The sequence below is a fragment of the Arachis hypogaea genome, chromosome 15, assembly GCF_003086295.3.
Source record: "Arachis hypogaea cultivar Tifrunner chromosome 15, arahy.Tifrunner.gnm2.J5K5, whole genome shotgun sequence".
In the NCBI taxonomy this organism is placed as follows: Eukaryota; Viridiplantae; Streptophyta; class Magnoliopsida; order Fabales; family Fabaceae; genus Arachis; species Arachis hypogaea.
Window position 1 is genome coordinate 14,871,190 of NC_092050.1, and position 17,841 is coordinate 14,889,030.

At 39.0% G+C, this 17,841-nt stretch overlaps 1 protein-coding gene and 1 non-coding gene across 2 annotated transcripts; one reads left to right on the top strand and one right to left on the bottom strand.

Moving 5' to 3' along the window:
- LOC112747969 (protein FAR1-RELATED SEQUENCE 5-like) lies at positions 1–1,845 on the top strand. The gene has a single exon (XM_025796178.1). The coding sequence runs from the start codon at positions 1–3 to the stop codon at positions 1,843–1,845; it is 1,845 nt and encodes a 614-aa protein (XP_025651963.1).
- A 13,981-nt stretch (positions 1,846–15,826) lies between these two features.
- LOC112752438 (small nucleolar RNA R71) lies at positions 15,827–15,934 on the bottom strand. The gene has a single exon (XR_003176875.1). It is a non-coding gene; the product is annotated as a small nucleolar RNA R71 (small nucleolar RNA).
- Positions 15,935–17,841: the final 1,907 nt, after the last annotated feature.

Consider the following 17,841-nt stretch of genomic DNA (forward strand, 5'->3'; position numbering starts at 1 on the left):
ATGAGGAAGGACGACGTCGTTAGGGATAACCAAGGTAGAATCATTAGTAGGCAACTTGTTTGCAACAAAGAGGGCTGGAGGAATATGAGGTATCTTGATCTGGATGATAGATCAAGGGAGGCAAGGTCACTAACGCGAACCAAGTGTCCAGCTCGGCTTAGGGTAAAGCTTGACTATGGCTGCGGTAGATGGAAGGTATCATGTTTTGTGGAATCTCACAACCACGATTTGACGCCACCCCAATTTGCGCATCTGGTTCCGGCCAATCGTCGTCTCACTGTCACTGATAAGGTCCAAGTGGAAAATCTTCATAATTTTGGTGTCAAGACCTGCCATATTATGGGGTATATTGCATTCCAGAAGGGTGGATATCGTCATGCTGGCTTCACACGCAAAGATTTGTACAACCACATTGATCGTTATCGTCGGTCAAAGGTTAAAAACGGGGATGCCAATGCGGCAATAAACTATTTGATTGGCAAGTCAAACAACGATCCGTTGTTCTTTGGAAAGTATACGTTCACTAGTGACGAAAGGCTCGAGCATATTTTTTGGGCAGATGGGCAGTCAATTATCGACTATCACTGCTTTGGAGATATTGTTGCCTTTGATTCAACCTACAAGAATAATAAATACAACAAGCCTTTGGTAATTTTCTCCGGATGCAATCATCACGGGCAGACTGTTATCTTCGGCTCCGGCCTATTATCCGACGAAACCACAGAGACGTATAAGTGGTTGTTGGAAACCTTTGTTGAAGCGATGGCTGGGAAAAGTCCTAAAGCAGTAATAACTGACGGAGACCTTACCATGCGAGATGCAATCAAGAATGTTCTTCCTGATGCGACCCATCGGTTATGCAGATGGCATCTGCAGAGAAATGCATGCGAAAATATAAAGAATCCTAATTTCCTGCGCGATTTTAAGGATCTTATATACGACAACTACGACCACAGAGACTTTGATTGGAGATGGGCAGCCATTTTGGATAAGCACAACCTTGTTGGGAGTACCTGGATGGAAAAGACGTACGAAACTCATTCGATGTGGTCTCATTGTTTCCTCCGGGATAAGTTTTTCGGTTACATAAGGACGACATCACAATGCAAAGGTATAAATTCTCTCATCAGATTTTATGTTAATCGCAAGAACACCCTCATTGACTTCATGCATAACCTGGATAGGGCCTTAAAGGAGTATAGAAACAACGAATTAATCGCTGACTTTAAGTCTCAGTGCTCAGAACCAGTGATGATTACCTCGTTGGAGGTATATAAAAGATCTGTATCATGTTATTTCACTCGAAATATTTTTAAGGAAATTTGTAATGAGATTCAGAGGGCAAGGGCTTTGAATATCAAGGTACTAAGCACAACATTGGACAAGGTCGAGTTCAGTGTGACTGCTTTCGGAGACCCGGCCAAAGATCGATGGGTGGAAGTCGATAGAGGTAAGAATCTGTTCTCGTGCTCGTGCAAGCTGTTTGAATCACGTGGTATTCCCTGTAGTCATGTCTTCTGTGCCATGAAGTTCGAAAACATACTTGAGTTTCCAGATTCGTTGATCTACAAAAGGTGGACAAAGAATGCAAAGAACGAATTTATTAGCACACAAATGCCTGTGAATGATGACGTCGAAAGGGTCTTAAAGTTTCGAGTTGGTGCATTGGCATCGAATTGCAACAAGCTGTGTGATATTGCTTGCAAGGATGTTGCATACTTTGATGAAGTCCAATCTGAACTTGTCAACTTAATTATCCGCCTGCAGTCACGCAAACAAGGCAACTCAACGCCTAATGTTAACGTAGAAGGAATCAACGATCCCTTTGTTGTGAAAAGCAAATGAGCCCCTTCCAAGAGGTCTTCTTGGAGGAAGAAGAGAGCATGCTCTAATTGCCACAAGTACGGTCATTACTACAAGCGCTGTCCAGAACTGATGCAGCATAGTGTGGAAGGTAACCCCCGCGATCGATCAGACGACAATGCATCAGCCAGGGACTCAGGTTTTAGTCCAGAAAGGTTTGCTAATTCTTCGAGGCCGTTCTCAGTTAAGTCCGAAAACCACTCAGGACCTAAGACCAAGGTACAATTTGTTTATTCTAACTACGCTAATGCTGTGAAAATCTTCTTTGGTAGGGTGTCCCTTTAAAAACCATTAAACTATGTGAATGTTCCTATGTTTGCGCAGCCTTTTAAAAAGGCTGAAACAAGGAAGTTTACGGTGACGGGTATGAGGAACCGGAAGGGTAAAGACAACACTTTTGTTGAGGTAATTTTTGTGAATGTAAACCTCTAATTTCTGTGATATGAACTGGGTAAAATAATGAAGATCTCCTTCTTCTTGTTTAAAAAAAAAATTATAATACAGCGGAACCTCAATGAAAGCAGTGAATCCATTGACATCGCATCCATGAATGGATTTTTCAACAAAAATCTCTATTCGTTAACACAGGTGCGATGTGTAAAACTCCTGTTAACCACTTTGCGATGAATGACCGTTATGCTTTTATGCATGATTATGGTTTCTTATTGGGGATTATGATGTCATAACCAGGTGAAGGAGTCACAGGAGGACAAGGGACATTCATTCACAAACTATGAATGTGTTAATGATGTCATGGATGAAAAATGTGACACACCACATGTGTAGATCGATGTCCGAGATCCGTCACCGTCGTCAATGCCTTGTGGCAATAAACAAGTATCGTACATGGCATTGTTCGCATCAATGCATATGACACTTTGACCAATTGGAAGAATTAGTCTTATGAATTGTGTGCAACCCAAATATTTGGTTCTATAAGCATCATTAGTCCTGATTTACTGACCGCAATGTATTTGGCATTGCTTGGTATTAAGGAGTATTAACCTGTTGTTATTTACGTTAATTGTGAATATGTCTATTATGATGATAATTATCTTCAAGAATATTTACGTCTTTTGCTTACATTGCTGTATTCTAGCATCAGTTAATTGTGGTTGAATTTTGGGTAAGGAATTGCTACCATTGTGATTATGCAATACAGTTGATCAATTAGAATTTTGTTAATTGATTTTTTTCCCCACTTAGTGCATTAGGATGATAATCATGTTCAATAATATGTAGGTGTTTTGCTTACATTGCTGTATTTTAGCTGCAGCTAATTGTGGTTGCATTTGGTGTAAGCATTTCTTACAATTGTGATTATGCAATACTGTTGATAAATCAGAGTTGTATTAATGAATTTTTTTCCTACTTAGTGCATTTGATTTACCAACCAAATTCCTAGATTGCATGGGTCGTATGCTCCAGGTTTGAAGTGTTCATCGATGGTTGTACCAATGTTGTGAATCTGTTTTGTTATTATGGATTTCCTATTTTCGTCGGAAATTTTGTTTAGGGGAAGTGGCGCCCTGTATATGAAAACAATTTCAAATATAGCGAGCGTTGCTTGTACCGTTTTTGCCGATTCGTTATTTGTCATGAATCCGTTATATATAAAGCAAAAAACATAAACACAAACACATTTATATTTGAGCATATCATACTTTCGATTATTAGGAACAATAACATTTTGAAGATGCTAATCTTAGATACTGACAGGGTATAACATTATGAACAATAATACTTTGAAACCCTGCGGACATTTCCTTTAAGTTTAACATTAGCAAATCTTTCTATGTTTTCAGCTATTTGCCTACAGCATGACTTTGATAGGGAGGGTTTTGCTTCCCGGGATTTCTGCCTGAACATTTCCAAAATGTTTTCATCTGTCATCCGTAACATTGTAGACTATTATTACCTGATATTAAAAATTAATAAACAATCACTGTAACAAAAGTATATGTGAAGACATTTCAAAAAAGCAAAGACTGTAATCATTATAATTACTTGATTCATGCAGCCATCTGATCATGCAACTCAGCCATGTTGTCACCCAAAACCCACACTCGCCTCTTAAAAAAAATAAATAAAGTTGAGTTATATTTACACACCACATTCTCTCTCATTGTATTGTCTTAAATAGAAACCGGAAAGGGCTATCAAAACCTATGACCTAGAAAGTTCCAGCGGAGATGGAATAAATGTATGGGATGCCTTGAAGTAAAATGTAGCAAGAAAGAAGATGATAGTATTTGGTTGAATGCACTCTGAAACTGACTTGTAGAGTTATTCGAATAAAAGCAAGTGTATTTTGTGATTTTAGAATACAAAGGAGAAGCTAGATTTAAGTTCTTGGTGATCCGTTTGATTGCCTCGGAGATAGAATACTCAAGTTTCAGAAGTTTCCATAATGCTCATCCCCATATGAATCGGAAAATTATTTCCCACATGGTAATGATCGTCACCATGGAAATTTGTCAAACTCGAATATTCAATTTCCGATTCACTCGAACGCCTCACTAAGTTCCTAAGTCTAAGTTCTCCTTCATATTCTAAAACCACGAAATATCCAAGCTTTAATTCCAATCACTACACAAATCTAGACCAGCATTCACACAACCAAGCACTACCATCTCCCTCCTTCCCCATGTTACGTTTATCCCATACAAGGCGATTGAAAATGCATTTTTCGTACAAGTTTTTTATCGATTTTGAAAACCCAACAATTATTCATTTGTATATGAACTATATACATAAAATTTATCTATTCCGTTACTAACCGATTTGTGAGAGGGCGTCGCCGCATCAATCTGACATACAGGACGTGTACCTCCAACTCCGGCTCCTTCTCATGCATGTAGATGAGAATGTGTTAGAATAACTTCCATTAATAAGTTAGAGTGTTAATTAATACTAAGCTACTAGCAGCATAACAAAATCAGTTGCTAGTTTGTCATTCGTAACGAAGGTCATAGACAACCGTTACATCCGATATCGTTGGAGCTACCAACCGGAAATAAAATAAATGGAAAATGGAGCATGAAAGAAGATATCAGTTTTTGGTTGAATGAAGGTTGGCACAGAATTCATGAGTTGCTAGGATTAAAGCATGGATATTTTGTGGTTTTTAAGTGTAACAGTTAATCCAAACTCAAATTCATGGTGATTCGTTTTAGTACCTCAGAGATCGATTATTCAAGTTTGAGAAATTTTCATACCAATCGCCACCATTCGAATCGGAAAATCATTTCCCACACAGCAGTGATCGTCATGGAAATTACTCAAACTCGAATAATCGACCTCTGAGTCACCCCAATAGATCACAACGAATTTAAACTAGGATTTTTCATAACACGTACATACCGCAAAATACACAAACTTTAATCCCTGTAACTCGAGAACTCTATACCAAACCCTCATTCAACCAAACGCTAACCTCTTATTTCTTACTCCCTTTTTCGTTTATTTCATTTCCGGTTGGTAGTTCAAAGAAAATTGAATTTAAGAGTATGCTCCACTATCTACATAATTATTATGTTTTGTAGAGGACAACACCCAGTACATTAACCATCGAAATGACCCACAATAAAATAAAACAAAACCCCTTTTATTCGGTTTTCTCCGTACAAAATTTGAACATCTTATTTTTCTAACGGCATACACAAAGCTAAGTACAATAGTACGTACCGATTCAGCAGGAGTGGGCGGAAGGAATACGGCTCCAGGCACTGTTTACAGATAGCATAATTCATCCAAACCGAAGCAAGGAAGATGGTCATTTAGCATCATTTATTATCGTCATTATTGTTCGCATGCAGCCCATCCGTTTGTGTTTCCAGATAGCCGGATGCCTGATCTTTTACCTAAGTACCAACTTGGTTGCACAAACAACGAAACGAAAAATCAAAAGGACAGAAATTCACAATCAATGAAGCAAAAATAACATATATTCACATACCCGATAAATAGGGATCCACCACCCTGCTACTAACCCTGTTGCAATTGGGTATTAGGGTTTTCATCAATTTCCTTTTCCGATGGCCACAACCTAGTATGTGGTGTTACCCATGTTTCAACCACTGTCCATCTGATTTCAAGTCGAAAAATATATATAGCAAATGAGAATGACACATTTCCTTATAATCAATAACGTATAAAATCAATCATCATAATCCAAGAGCACATGATTGAGTACTTACAATGAAGACATAAATCTTAACGCCCGAAAGGTAGTTGGTGCACGAAATCTCAATCACACTTTTGTAATTCCGCACAACTAACCAGCAAGTGCACTGGGTCGTCCAAGTAATACCTTACGTGAGTAAGGGTCGATCCCACGGAGATTGTCGACTTGAAGCAAGCTAAGGTTATCTCGTAACTCTTAGTCAGGATATCAATAACTCTGAGATTTAATTGTAAAAAGTAAAAGAACATGAAATAAATACTTGTTTCGCAGTAATGGAGAACAGGTTGAGGTTTTGGAGATGCTCCATCTTCTGAATCTCTGTTCTACTGTCTTCTTCTTCAAGCACGCAAGGCTCCTTCCATGGCGAGCTGTATGTTGGGTTTTACCGTTGTCAATGGCTACCTCCCGTCCTCTCAGTGAAAATGTTCAACGCGCTCTGTCACAGCACGGCTAATCATCTGTTGGTTCTCGATCATGTCGGAATAGAATCCAGTGATTCTTTTGCGTCTGTCACTAACGCCCAACACTCGCGAGTTTGAAGCTCGTCACAGTCATTCAATCCTTGAATCCTACTCAGAATACCATAGACAAGGTTTAGACCTTCCGGATTCTCAAGAATGGCCGCCAATGGATTCTAGCTTATACCACGAGGATTCTGATTAAGGAATCCAAGAGATACACACTCAATCGAAGGTAGAACGGAGGTGGTTGTCAGGCACACGTTCATAGGTGAGAATGGTGATGAGTGTCATGGATCATCACATTCATCAGGTTGAAGAACAAGTGGTATCTTGGAATAGAACAAACATGATTGAATGGGAAAAACAGTAGTAATTGCATTAATCCATCAAGACACAGCAGAGCTCCTCACCCCTAACCATGGGGTTTAGAGACTCATGTCGTAGAAGATACAAAATGAAATGTGTAGTGTGTCATGAGGTCCAATATGAATCACTGAAAGTAGTATTTATAGTAAACTAGTGACCTAGGGTTACAGAAAATGAGTAAGCTAGGGTGTTTATTGTAAAATTCCACTTCCGAGGCCCACTTGGTGTGTGCTTGGGCTGAGCATTGAAGCTTTCATGTGTAGAGACATTTCTTGGAGTTAAACGCCAGCTTTTATGCCAGTTTGGGCGTTTAACTCCAGCTTTTGTGCCAGTTCTGGAGTTAAACGCCATAATTCTTGAGCTGACTTAGAACGCCTAGTTGGGCCATCAAATCTCAGGCAAAGTATGGACTATTATATATTGCTGGAAAGCCCAGAATGTCTACTTTCCAACGCAATTGAGAGTGCGCCAATTGGGCTTCTGTAGCTCCAGAAAATCCACTTCGAGTGCAGGGAGGTCAGAATCCAACAGCATCTGCAGTCCTTTTTCAGCCTCTGAATCAGATTTTTGCTCAGGTCCCTCAATTTCAGCCAGAAAATACCTGAAATCACAGAAAAATACACAAACTCATAGTAAGGCCCAGAAAAGTGATTTTTATTTAAAAACTAATAAAAACATAATAAAAACTAACTAAAATGTACTAAAAACATACTAAAAATAATGTCAAAAAGCATATAAATTATCCGCTCATCACAACACCAAACTTAAATTGTTGCTTGTCCCCAAGCAACTGAAAATCAAATAGGATAAAAATAAGAGAATATACAATGAATTCAAAAAACATCTATGAAGATCAGTATTAATTAGATGAGCGGGACTTTTAGCTTTTTGCCTCTGAACAGTTTTGGCATCTCACTTTATCCTTTGAAGTTCAGAATGATTGGCTTCTATAGGAACTCAGAATCCAGATAGTGTTATTGATTCTCCTAGTTAAGTATGTTGATTCTTGAACACAGCTACTTTATGAGTCTTGGCCGTGACCCTAAGCACTTTGTTTTCCAGCATTACCACCGGATACATAAATGCCACAGACACATAACTGGGTGAACCTTTTCAGATTGTGACTCAGCTTTGCTAGAGTCCCTAATTAGAGGTGTCCAGAGCTCTTAAGCACACTCTTTTTGCTTTGGACCACGACTTTAACCGCTCAGTCTCAAGTTTTCACTTGACACCTTCACGCCACAAGCACATGGTTAGGGACAGCTTGGTTTAGCCGCTTAGGCCAGGATTTTATTCCTGTGGGCCCTCCTATCCACTGATGCTCAAAGCCTTGGATCCTTTTTATCACCCTTGCCTTTTGGTTTAAAGAGGTATTGGCTTTTTTTTGCTTGCTTTTCTCTTTCTCTCTATTTTTTTTCTTTCTTCTTTTTTTTTTCGCCTCTCTTTTTTTTTCTGCAAGCTTTTCACTGCTTTTTCTTGCTTCAAGAATCAATTTTATGATTTTTCAGATTATCAAATAACATTTCTCCTTTTCCCATCATTCTTTCAAGAGCCAACAATTTTAACATTCTTAAACAGCAAATTCAAAAATATGCACTGTTCAAGCATTCATTCAGAAAACAAGAGTATTGCCACCACATCAAAATAATTAAACTATTTTAAAATCTGAAATTCATGTACTTCTTTTTCTTTTTCAATTAAAAATATTTTTCATTTAAGAAAGGTGATGGACTCATTTTCATAGCTTTAAGGCATAGACACTTAGACACTAGTGATCATGTAATGAAGACACAAACATAAATAAACATGAAGCATAAAAATTTGAAAAACAGAAAATAAAGAACAAGGAAATTAAAGAACGGGTCCACCTTAGTGATGGCGGCTAGTTCTTCCTCTTGAAGATCTTATGGAGTGCTTGAGCTCCTCAATGTCTCTTCCTTGCCTTTGTTGCTCCTCTCTCATGGTTCTTTGGTCTTCTCTAATTTCATGGAGGAGGATGGAATGCTCTTGGTGCTCCACCCTTAGTTGTCTCATACTGGAACTTAATTCTCCTAGGGAGGTGTTAATTTGCTCCCAATAGTTTTGTGGAGGAAAATGCATCCCTTGAGGCATCTCAGGGATTTCATGATGAGGAATTTTCTCATGCTCTTGTTGAGGTCCATGAGTGGGCTCTCTTGTTTGCTCCATCCTTTTCTTAGTGATGGGTTTGTCTTCTTTAATGAGGAGTCTTGGCCACAACTTCATAGAAGTGGTCTTGATGCACCCTTGAGATGAATCTCTCCATCTTCCATGACTCGGAAGTGGAAGCTTTTGCCTTCCCTTTCCTCTTTCTAGAGGTTTCTTTGGCCTTAGGTGCCATAAATGGTTATGGAAAAACAAAAAAGCAACGCTTTTACCACACCAAACTTAGAAGGTTTGCTCGTCCTCGAGAAAAAGAAGAATGAAGAGAGTAGAGAGAGAAGAAATAGAGGAGATGGAGGGGTTAGTGTTTAAGATGTGTGAAAATAAAGGAGTGAAGATGGGTTTATATAGGAGTGGAGGGAGGGTTGGGGTTCGGCCATGTATGGGTGGGTTTGGGTGGAAAAGTGTTTTAAATTTGAATGGTGAGGTAGGTGGGGTTTATGATGGATGGATGTGAGTGGTGAATGGGTGACGAAGAGAGAGAGAGAGGTGGGGTAGGTGGGGATCTTGTGGGATCCATAGATCCTGAGGTGTCAAGGATATCTCATCCCTGCACCAAGTGGCGTGCAAAAATGCCCCTTTCTGCCAATCCTGGCATTAAACGCCAGGCTGCTGCCCATTTCTGGCATTTAACGCCAGCTTCTTGCCCATTCCTGGCGTTAAACGCCAGTCTGATGCCCATTTCTGGCGTTAAACGCCCAGAATGGCGCACCATTCTGGGCGTTTAACGCCCATTCTGCTACCCTTACTGGCGTTTAAACGTCAGTAAGTTTCTCCTCCAGGGTGTTCAATTTTTCATTCTATTTTTCAGTCTGTTATTGCTTTTTCAATTGTTTTTGTGACTTCACGTGATCATCAACCTACAGAAAACATAAAATAACAATGGAAAATAGAAATTAACATAGATAAGTAAAATTGGATTGCCTCCCAACAAGCGCTTCTTTAATGTCAGTAGCTTGACAGTGGGCTCTCATGGAGCCTCACAGATACTCAGAGCATGATGATGGCCTCTTAACACCAAACTTAGAGTTTGGTTGTGGCCTTCCAACACCAAACTTAGAGTTTGAACCCTTTCATGCTTCTTCCTTTTCCTGTCTGCAAACCATGGTGCTTCCTGAATGGCGAAGAGTTGCACATCCGGAAAGGTTTCAGAGATCTCAGTAGGAGGGTGGGACGCCCCTGCTACTGGTTCTATCCGAGACAGGTGATCAGCTACCTGGTTTTCTGTCCCTTTTCTGTCTCTTATTTCTATATCAAACTCTTGCAGAAGCAACACCCATCTTATGAGCCTGGGTTTTGAATCCTGCTTTGTGAGTAGATATTTAAGAGCCGCATGGTCAGTATACACAATCACTTTTGAACCTACTAAATAGGATCTAAACTTGTCAATGGCATAAACCACTGCAAGTAACTCCTTTTCTGTGGTTGTGTAGTTCTTCTGTGCGTCATTTAGAACACGACTGGCATAGTAAATAACATGCAGAAGCTTGTTATGCCTTTGTCCCAACACTGCACCAATGGCATGGTCACTGGCATCACACATTAATTCGAATGGTAATGTCCAGTCAGGTGCAGAGATGACTGGTGCTGTGACCAGCTTGGCTTTCAGGGTCTCAAACACCTGCAGACACTCTGTGTCAAACACAAATGGCGTGTCAGCAGCTAGCAGGTTGCTTAGAGGTTTTGCAATTTTTGAAATATCCTTTATGAACCTCCTATAGAATCCTGCATGCCCCAGAAAGCTTCTGATTGCCTTAACATTGGCAGGTGGGGGTAATTTCTCAATTACCTCTACCTTGGCTTGATCCACCTCTATTCCCTTGCTTGAAATTTTGTGCCCAAGGAAAATTCCTTCAGTCACCATAAAGTGACATTTTTCCCAGTTTAAGACCAGGTTAGTCTCTTGGCACCTTTTCAAGACAAGTGCTAGATGATCAAGACAGGAGCTGAATGAGTCTCCAAATACTGAGAAGTCATCCATGAAGACTTCCAGGAACTTCTCTACCATATCAGAGAAGATAGAGAGCATGCACTTCTGAAAGGTTGCAGGTGCATTGCTCAGACCAAAAGGTATTCTTCTGTAAGCAAATACTCCAAATAGACATGTGAATGCTGTTTTCTCTTGGTCTTGAGGATCCACTGCAATTTGGTTGTAGCCTGAATAGCCATCCAAAAAGCAGTAATATTCATGGCCTGCTAGTCTCTCTAGCAGCTGGTCTATGAATGGTAAAGAAAAATGATCCTTTCTGGTGGCTGTATTGAGCCTTCTGTAGTCAATACACATACGCCACCCTGTAACTGTTCTTGTAGGAACCAGTTCATTCTTTTCATTATGAACCACTGTCATGCCTCCCTTCTTGGGGACAACGTGGACAGGACTCACCCAGGGGCTATCAGAAATAGGATAAATAATCCCAGCTTCTAGTAACTTAGTGACCTCTTTCTGCACCACTTCCTTCATGGCTGGATTTAGCCGCCTCTGTGGTTGAACCACTGGTTTAGCCTCATCCTCCAATAGGATCTTGTGCATACATCTTGCTGGGCTAATGCCCTTAAGGTCACTTATGGACCACCCAAGAGCTGTCTTGTGTGTCCTTAGCACTTGAATTAGTGCTTTCTCTTCCTGTGGATTTAAAGCAGAGCTTATGATCACTGGAAAAGTGTCACCCTCTCCCAGAAATGCATATTTCAGGGATGGTGGTAGTGGTTTGAGCTCGGGTTTAGGAGGTGATGAGCGGATAATTTATACGCTTTTTGACATTGTTTTTAGTATGTTTTTAGTAGGATCTAGTTACTTTTAAGGGATGTTTTTAATATATTTTGTGTTAAATTCACATTTCTGGATTTTACTATGAGTTTGTGTGTTTTTCTGTGATTTCAGGTATTTTCTGGCTGAAATTGAGGGACTTGAGCAGAAATCAGATTCAGAGGTTGAAAAAGGACTGCTGATGCTGTTGGATTCTGACCTCCCTGCACTCAAAGTGGATTTTCTGGAGCTACAGAACTCGAAATGGCGCGCTTCCAATTGCGTTGGAAAGTAGACATCCAGGGATTTCCAGCAATATATAATAGTCCATACTTTGGCCAAGAATTGACGACGTAAACTGACGTTCAACGCCAGCTTTCTACCCAAATCTGGCGTCCAGCGCCAGAAAAGGATCCAAAACCAGAGTTGAACGCCCAAACTGGCACAAAAACTGGCGTTCAACTCCACAAATGGCCTCTGCACGTGCAACACTTAAGCTCAGCCCAAACACACACCAAGTGGGCCCCGGAAGTGGATTTATACATCAAATACTTACTCATGTAAACCCTAGTAGCTAGTTTATTATAAATAGGACCTCTTACTATTGTATTTGACATCCTGGATTGTATTTTGATCCTGTGATCACGTTTTGGGGGCTGGCCATCTCGGCCATGCCTGGACCTTTCACTTATGTATTCTCAACGGTAGAGTTTCTACACTCCATAGATTAAGGTGTGGAGCTCTGCTGTTCCTCAAAGATTAATGCCAAGTACTACTGTTTTCTATTCAATTCTTCTTATTTCGCTTCTAAGATATCCATTCGCACCCAAGAACGTGATGAAGGTGATGATTATGTGTGACGCTCATCATCCTTCACCCTTATGAACGCGTGCCTGACAAACACTTCTGTTCTACATGAATTAAGCTAGAATGAATATCTCTTAGATCTCTTAACCGGAATCTTCGTGGCGTAAGCTAGAATGATGGCGGCATTCAAGAGAATCCGAAAAGTCTAAACCTTGTCTGTGGTATTCCGAGTAGGATTCAATGATTGAATGACTGTGACGAGCTTCAAACTCGCGAATGTTGGGCGTTAGTGACAGACGTAAAAGGAGGGTGAATCCTATTCCAGCATGATCGGGAACCGACAGATGAATAGCCGTGCCGTGACAGGGTGCGTGAGCATATTATTCACTGAGAGGAGGGGATGTAGCCACTGACAACGGTGATGCCCTTGCATAAAGCCAGCCATGGAAAGGAGTAAGACTGATTGGATGAAGATAGCAGGAAAGCAGAGGTTCAAAGGAACGAAAGCATCTCCATTCGCTTATCTGAAATTCCTACCAATGAATTACATAAGTATTTCTATCCCTATTTTATTATATTAAATTCAAAAACACCATTATCACTTTATATCTGCCTGACTGAGATTTACAAGGTGACCATAGCTTGCTTCATACCAACAATCTCCGTGGGATTCGACCCTTACTCACGTAAGGTATTACTTGGACGACCCAGTGCACTTGCTGGTTAGTTGTATCGAAGTTGTGACAAATTATGAATGTGTAATCACGATTACGCGTACCAAGTTGCTCACGTACCAGGAATAGTTTGAGCCTGGACATCACAATTTCGTGCACCAAGTTTTTGGCGCCGTTGCCGGGGATTGTTTGAGTTTGGACAAACTAACGGTTCATCTTGTTGCTCAGATTAGGTAATTTTCTTTTTATTTTATTTTCAAAAATATTTCTAAAATTTTCTCATCTGTTTTCGAAAAAAATAAAAAATGTTTTCAAAAAAATTTTTTTTTTTATTCAGAATTTTTAAGAATGAATTCCAGTGTTTCATGAAGCATTTGAAGCATGGCTGGCTGTAAAGCCATGTCTAATTCTTTTGGATAGAGCATGTTAGGCTTGTCATGTCTGAATTACACTCATATTTTGATTAAAGCTTGGCTGGCTATTAAGCCATGCCTGACCCTTTGATTGGAGCTTTAAGACTAACATGGCAAGATTCTTGGAATTCATATTAAAAATTTTGGAATCTTTATTTTCTTTTTCAAAAGAATTTTTCGAAAAATATAAAATAAAAATCCAAAAAAATTAGAAAATCATAAAAATAAAAAATATTTTTGTGTTTCTTGTTTGAGTCTTGAGTCATATCATAAGTTTGGTGTCACTTGCATATGCATCTTGCATTTTTCGAAAATTCTCATGCATTCATGGTGTTCTTCATGATCTTCAAGTTGTTCTTGGTAAGTCTTCTTGTTTGATCTTGATGATTTTTTGTTTTGTGTCTTTTCATGTTTTTCATATGCATTCTTGAATTCTTAGTGTCTAAGCATTAAAGAATTCTAAGTTTGGTGTCTTGCATGTTTTCTTTGCATTAAAAATTTTTCAAAATTATGTTCTTGATGTTCATCTTGACATTCAAAGTGTTCTTGGTGTTCATCTTGACACTCATATCATTCATGCATGCATTCATTGTTTTGATCTAAAAATTTCATGCATTGCATCATTTTTAGTGTTTTTCTCTCTCATCATAAAAATTCAAAAATCAAAAAAATATCTTTCCATTTTTCTCTCATCAAATTCGAAAATTTGAGTTGACCTTTTCAAAAATTTTTAAAATCAAGTTGTTTCTTATGAGTCAAATCAAATTTTCAATTTGAAAATCTTATCTTTTTCAAAATCTTTTTCAAAAATCAAATCTTTTTCAAAATTCTTAGTTATTTTCGAAAATTCCAAAAATATTTTTCAAAAATCTTTTTCTTATTTTTATACCAAATTTTCGAAAATAACATAATCAATTAATGTTTTGATTCAAAAATTTGAAGTTTGTTACTTGCTTGTTAAGAAAGATTCAAACTTTGAGTTCTAGAATCATATCTTGTGATTTCTTGTGAATCAAGTCATTAATTGAGATTTTAAAAATCAAATCTTTTTCAAAATTAGTTTCTAAAATATCTTCTTATCTTATCTTTTTCAAAAATATCTTTTCAAAATATCTTTTCTAACTTCCTAACTTCTTATCTTTTCAAAAATTTGTTTCAACTAACTAACTAACTTTTTGTTTGTTTCTTAACTTTTTCAAAACTACCTAACTAACTCTCTCTCTCTAATTTTCGAAAATATCTCCCCTCTTTTTCAAAAATTTCTTTTTAATTAACTAATTATTTTTATTTTTTATTTTTGATTTCAAAAATTTTCGAAAATTACTAACATTTTTCAAAAACCATTTTCAAAAATCACTAACTCCTTTTCAAAAATAAATTTCGAAAATTCCCTCCTTCTCTCTCATCTTATTCTATTTATTTATTCATCTACTAACATCTCTCCCTCACATCATCACCAAATTCGAACCCCCTCTTCTATCTGTGTTCGAATTTCTTCCTCTTTTCTTCTACTCACATAAGGGAACCTCTATACTGTGGTAAAGAGAATCTCTATTATTATTATTATTATTTTTCTGTGCCCTCTTCTTTGTCATATGAGCAGGAGCAAGGATAAGAACATTCTTGTGGAAGCAGATCCAGAACCTGAAAGGACTTTGAAGAGAAAATTAAGAGAAGCTAAAATACAACAATCCAGAGATAACCTTTCAGAAATTTTCGAACAGGCAGAGGAGATGGCAGCCGAAAATAATAATAATGTAAGGAAGATGCTTGGTGACTTTACTGCACCTAATTCCAATTTACATGGAAGAAGCATCTCCATTCCTGCCATTGGAGCAAACAATTTTGAGCTGAAACCTCAATTAGTTTCTCTAATGCAGCAGAACTGCAAGTTTCATGGACTTCCATCTGAAGATCCTTTTCAGTTCTTAACTGAATTCTTGCAGATATGTGATACTATTAAGACTAATGGAGTAGATCCTGAAGTCTACAAGCTCATGCTTTTCCCTTTTGCTGTAAGAGACAGAGCTAGATTATGGTTGGATTCTCAACCCAAAGACAGCCTGAACTCTTGGGATAAGCTGGTCACGGCTTGCTTAGCCAAGTACTTTCCTCCTCAAAAGCTGAGCAAGCTTAGAGCTGATGTTCAAACCTTCAGACAGAAAGAAGGTGAATCCCTCTATGAAGCTTGGGAAAGATACAAACAGTTGACCAAAAAGTGTCCTTCTGACATGCTTTCAGAATGGACCATCCTGGATATATTCTATGATGGTTTATCTGAGCTATCAAAGATGTCATTGGATACTTCTGCAGGTGGATCCATTCACCTAAAGAAAACGCCTGCAGAAGCTCAAGAACTCATTGACATGGTTGCTAATAACCAGTTCATGTACACTTCTGAAAGGAATCCTGTGAGTAATGGGACGCCTATGAAGAAGGGAATTATTGAAGTTGATACTCTGAATGCCATATTGGCTCAGAATAAAATATTGACTCAGCAAGTCAATATGATCTCTCAGAGTCTGCATGGAATGCAAGCTGTATCCAACAGTACTCAAGAGGCATCTTCTGAAGAAGAAGCTTATGATCCTGAGAACCCTGCAATAGCAGAGGTAAATTATTTAGGTGAACCTTATGGAAACACCTATAACTCATCATGGAGAAATCATCCGAATTTCTCATGGAAGGATCAAAAGCCTCAACAAGGCTTTAATAATGGTGGAAGAAACAGGTTTAGCAATAGCAAACCTTGTCCATCATCCACTCAGCAACAGACAGAGAACTCTGAACAAAATGCTTCTAATTTAGCAAATCTAGTCTCTGATCTATCTAAGGCCACTGTAAGTTTCATGAATGAAACAAGGTCTTCCATTAGAAATTTGGAAGCACAAGTGGGCCAGCTGAGTAAAAGGATCACTGAAATCCCTCCTAGTACTCTCCCAAGCAATACAGAAGAGAATCCAAAAGGAGAGTGCAAGGCCATTGACATAAGCGCCATGGCCGAACCTGTGAGGAGAGGAGAGGACGTGAATCCCAAGGAGGAAGACCTCCTGGGACGTCCAGTGATCAATAAGGAGCTTCCCTCTGAGGAACCAAAGGAATCTGAGACTCATCTAGAGACCATAGAGATTCCATTGAACCTCCTTATGCCCTTCATGAGCTCTGATGAGTATTCCTCTTCTGAAGAGAATGAGGATGTTACTGAAGAGCAAACTGCCAAGTTTCTTGGTGCAATCATGAAGCTGAATGCCAAATTATTTGGCATTGATACTTGGGAAGTTGAACCTCCCTTGTTCATCAATGAACTAAGTAATCTGGATCAACTGACATTGCCTCAGAAGAGACAGGATCCTGGAAAGTTCATAATACCCTGTACCATAGGCACCATGATCTTTAAGGCTCTGTGTGACCTTGGTTCAGGAATAAACCTCATGCCCCTCTCTGTAATAGAGAAACTGGGAATCTATGGGGTGCAAGCTGCTAAAATCTCACTAGAGATGGCAGACAGCTCAAGAAAACAGGCTTATGGACAAGTAGAAGATGTATTAGTAAAGGTTGAGGGCCTTTACATACCTACTGATTTCATAGTCCTGGATACTGGAAAGGAAGAGGATGAATCCATCATCCTGGGAAGACCTTTCCTGGCCACAGCAAGAGCTGTGATTGATGTTGACAGAGGTGAAATATTCCTTCAATGGAATGAGAACTCCCTTGTGTTTAAAACTCAAGGATCTCCCTCTGCAACCATGGAGAGGAAGCAGAAAAAGCTTCTCTCCAAGCAGAGTCAACCTGAGCCCCCACAGTCAAACTCTAAGTTTGGTGTTGGGAGGCCACAACCAAACTCTAAGTTTGGTGTTGAACTCCCATATCCAAACTCTAAGTTTGGTGTTGGAGAGTCTCAACAAAGCTCTGCACATCTGTGAGGCTCCATGAGAGCCCACTGTCAAGCTATTGACATTAAAGAAGCGCTTGTTGGGAGGCAACCCAATGTTTATTTATCTAACTATATTTTTCTTAGTTATGTGTCTTTATAGGTTCATGATCATGAGGAGTCACAAAATAAATATAAAAATTGAAAACGGAATCAAAAACAGCAGAAGAAAAATCACACCCTGGAGGAGCATCTGTCTGGCGTTCAAACGCC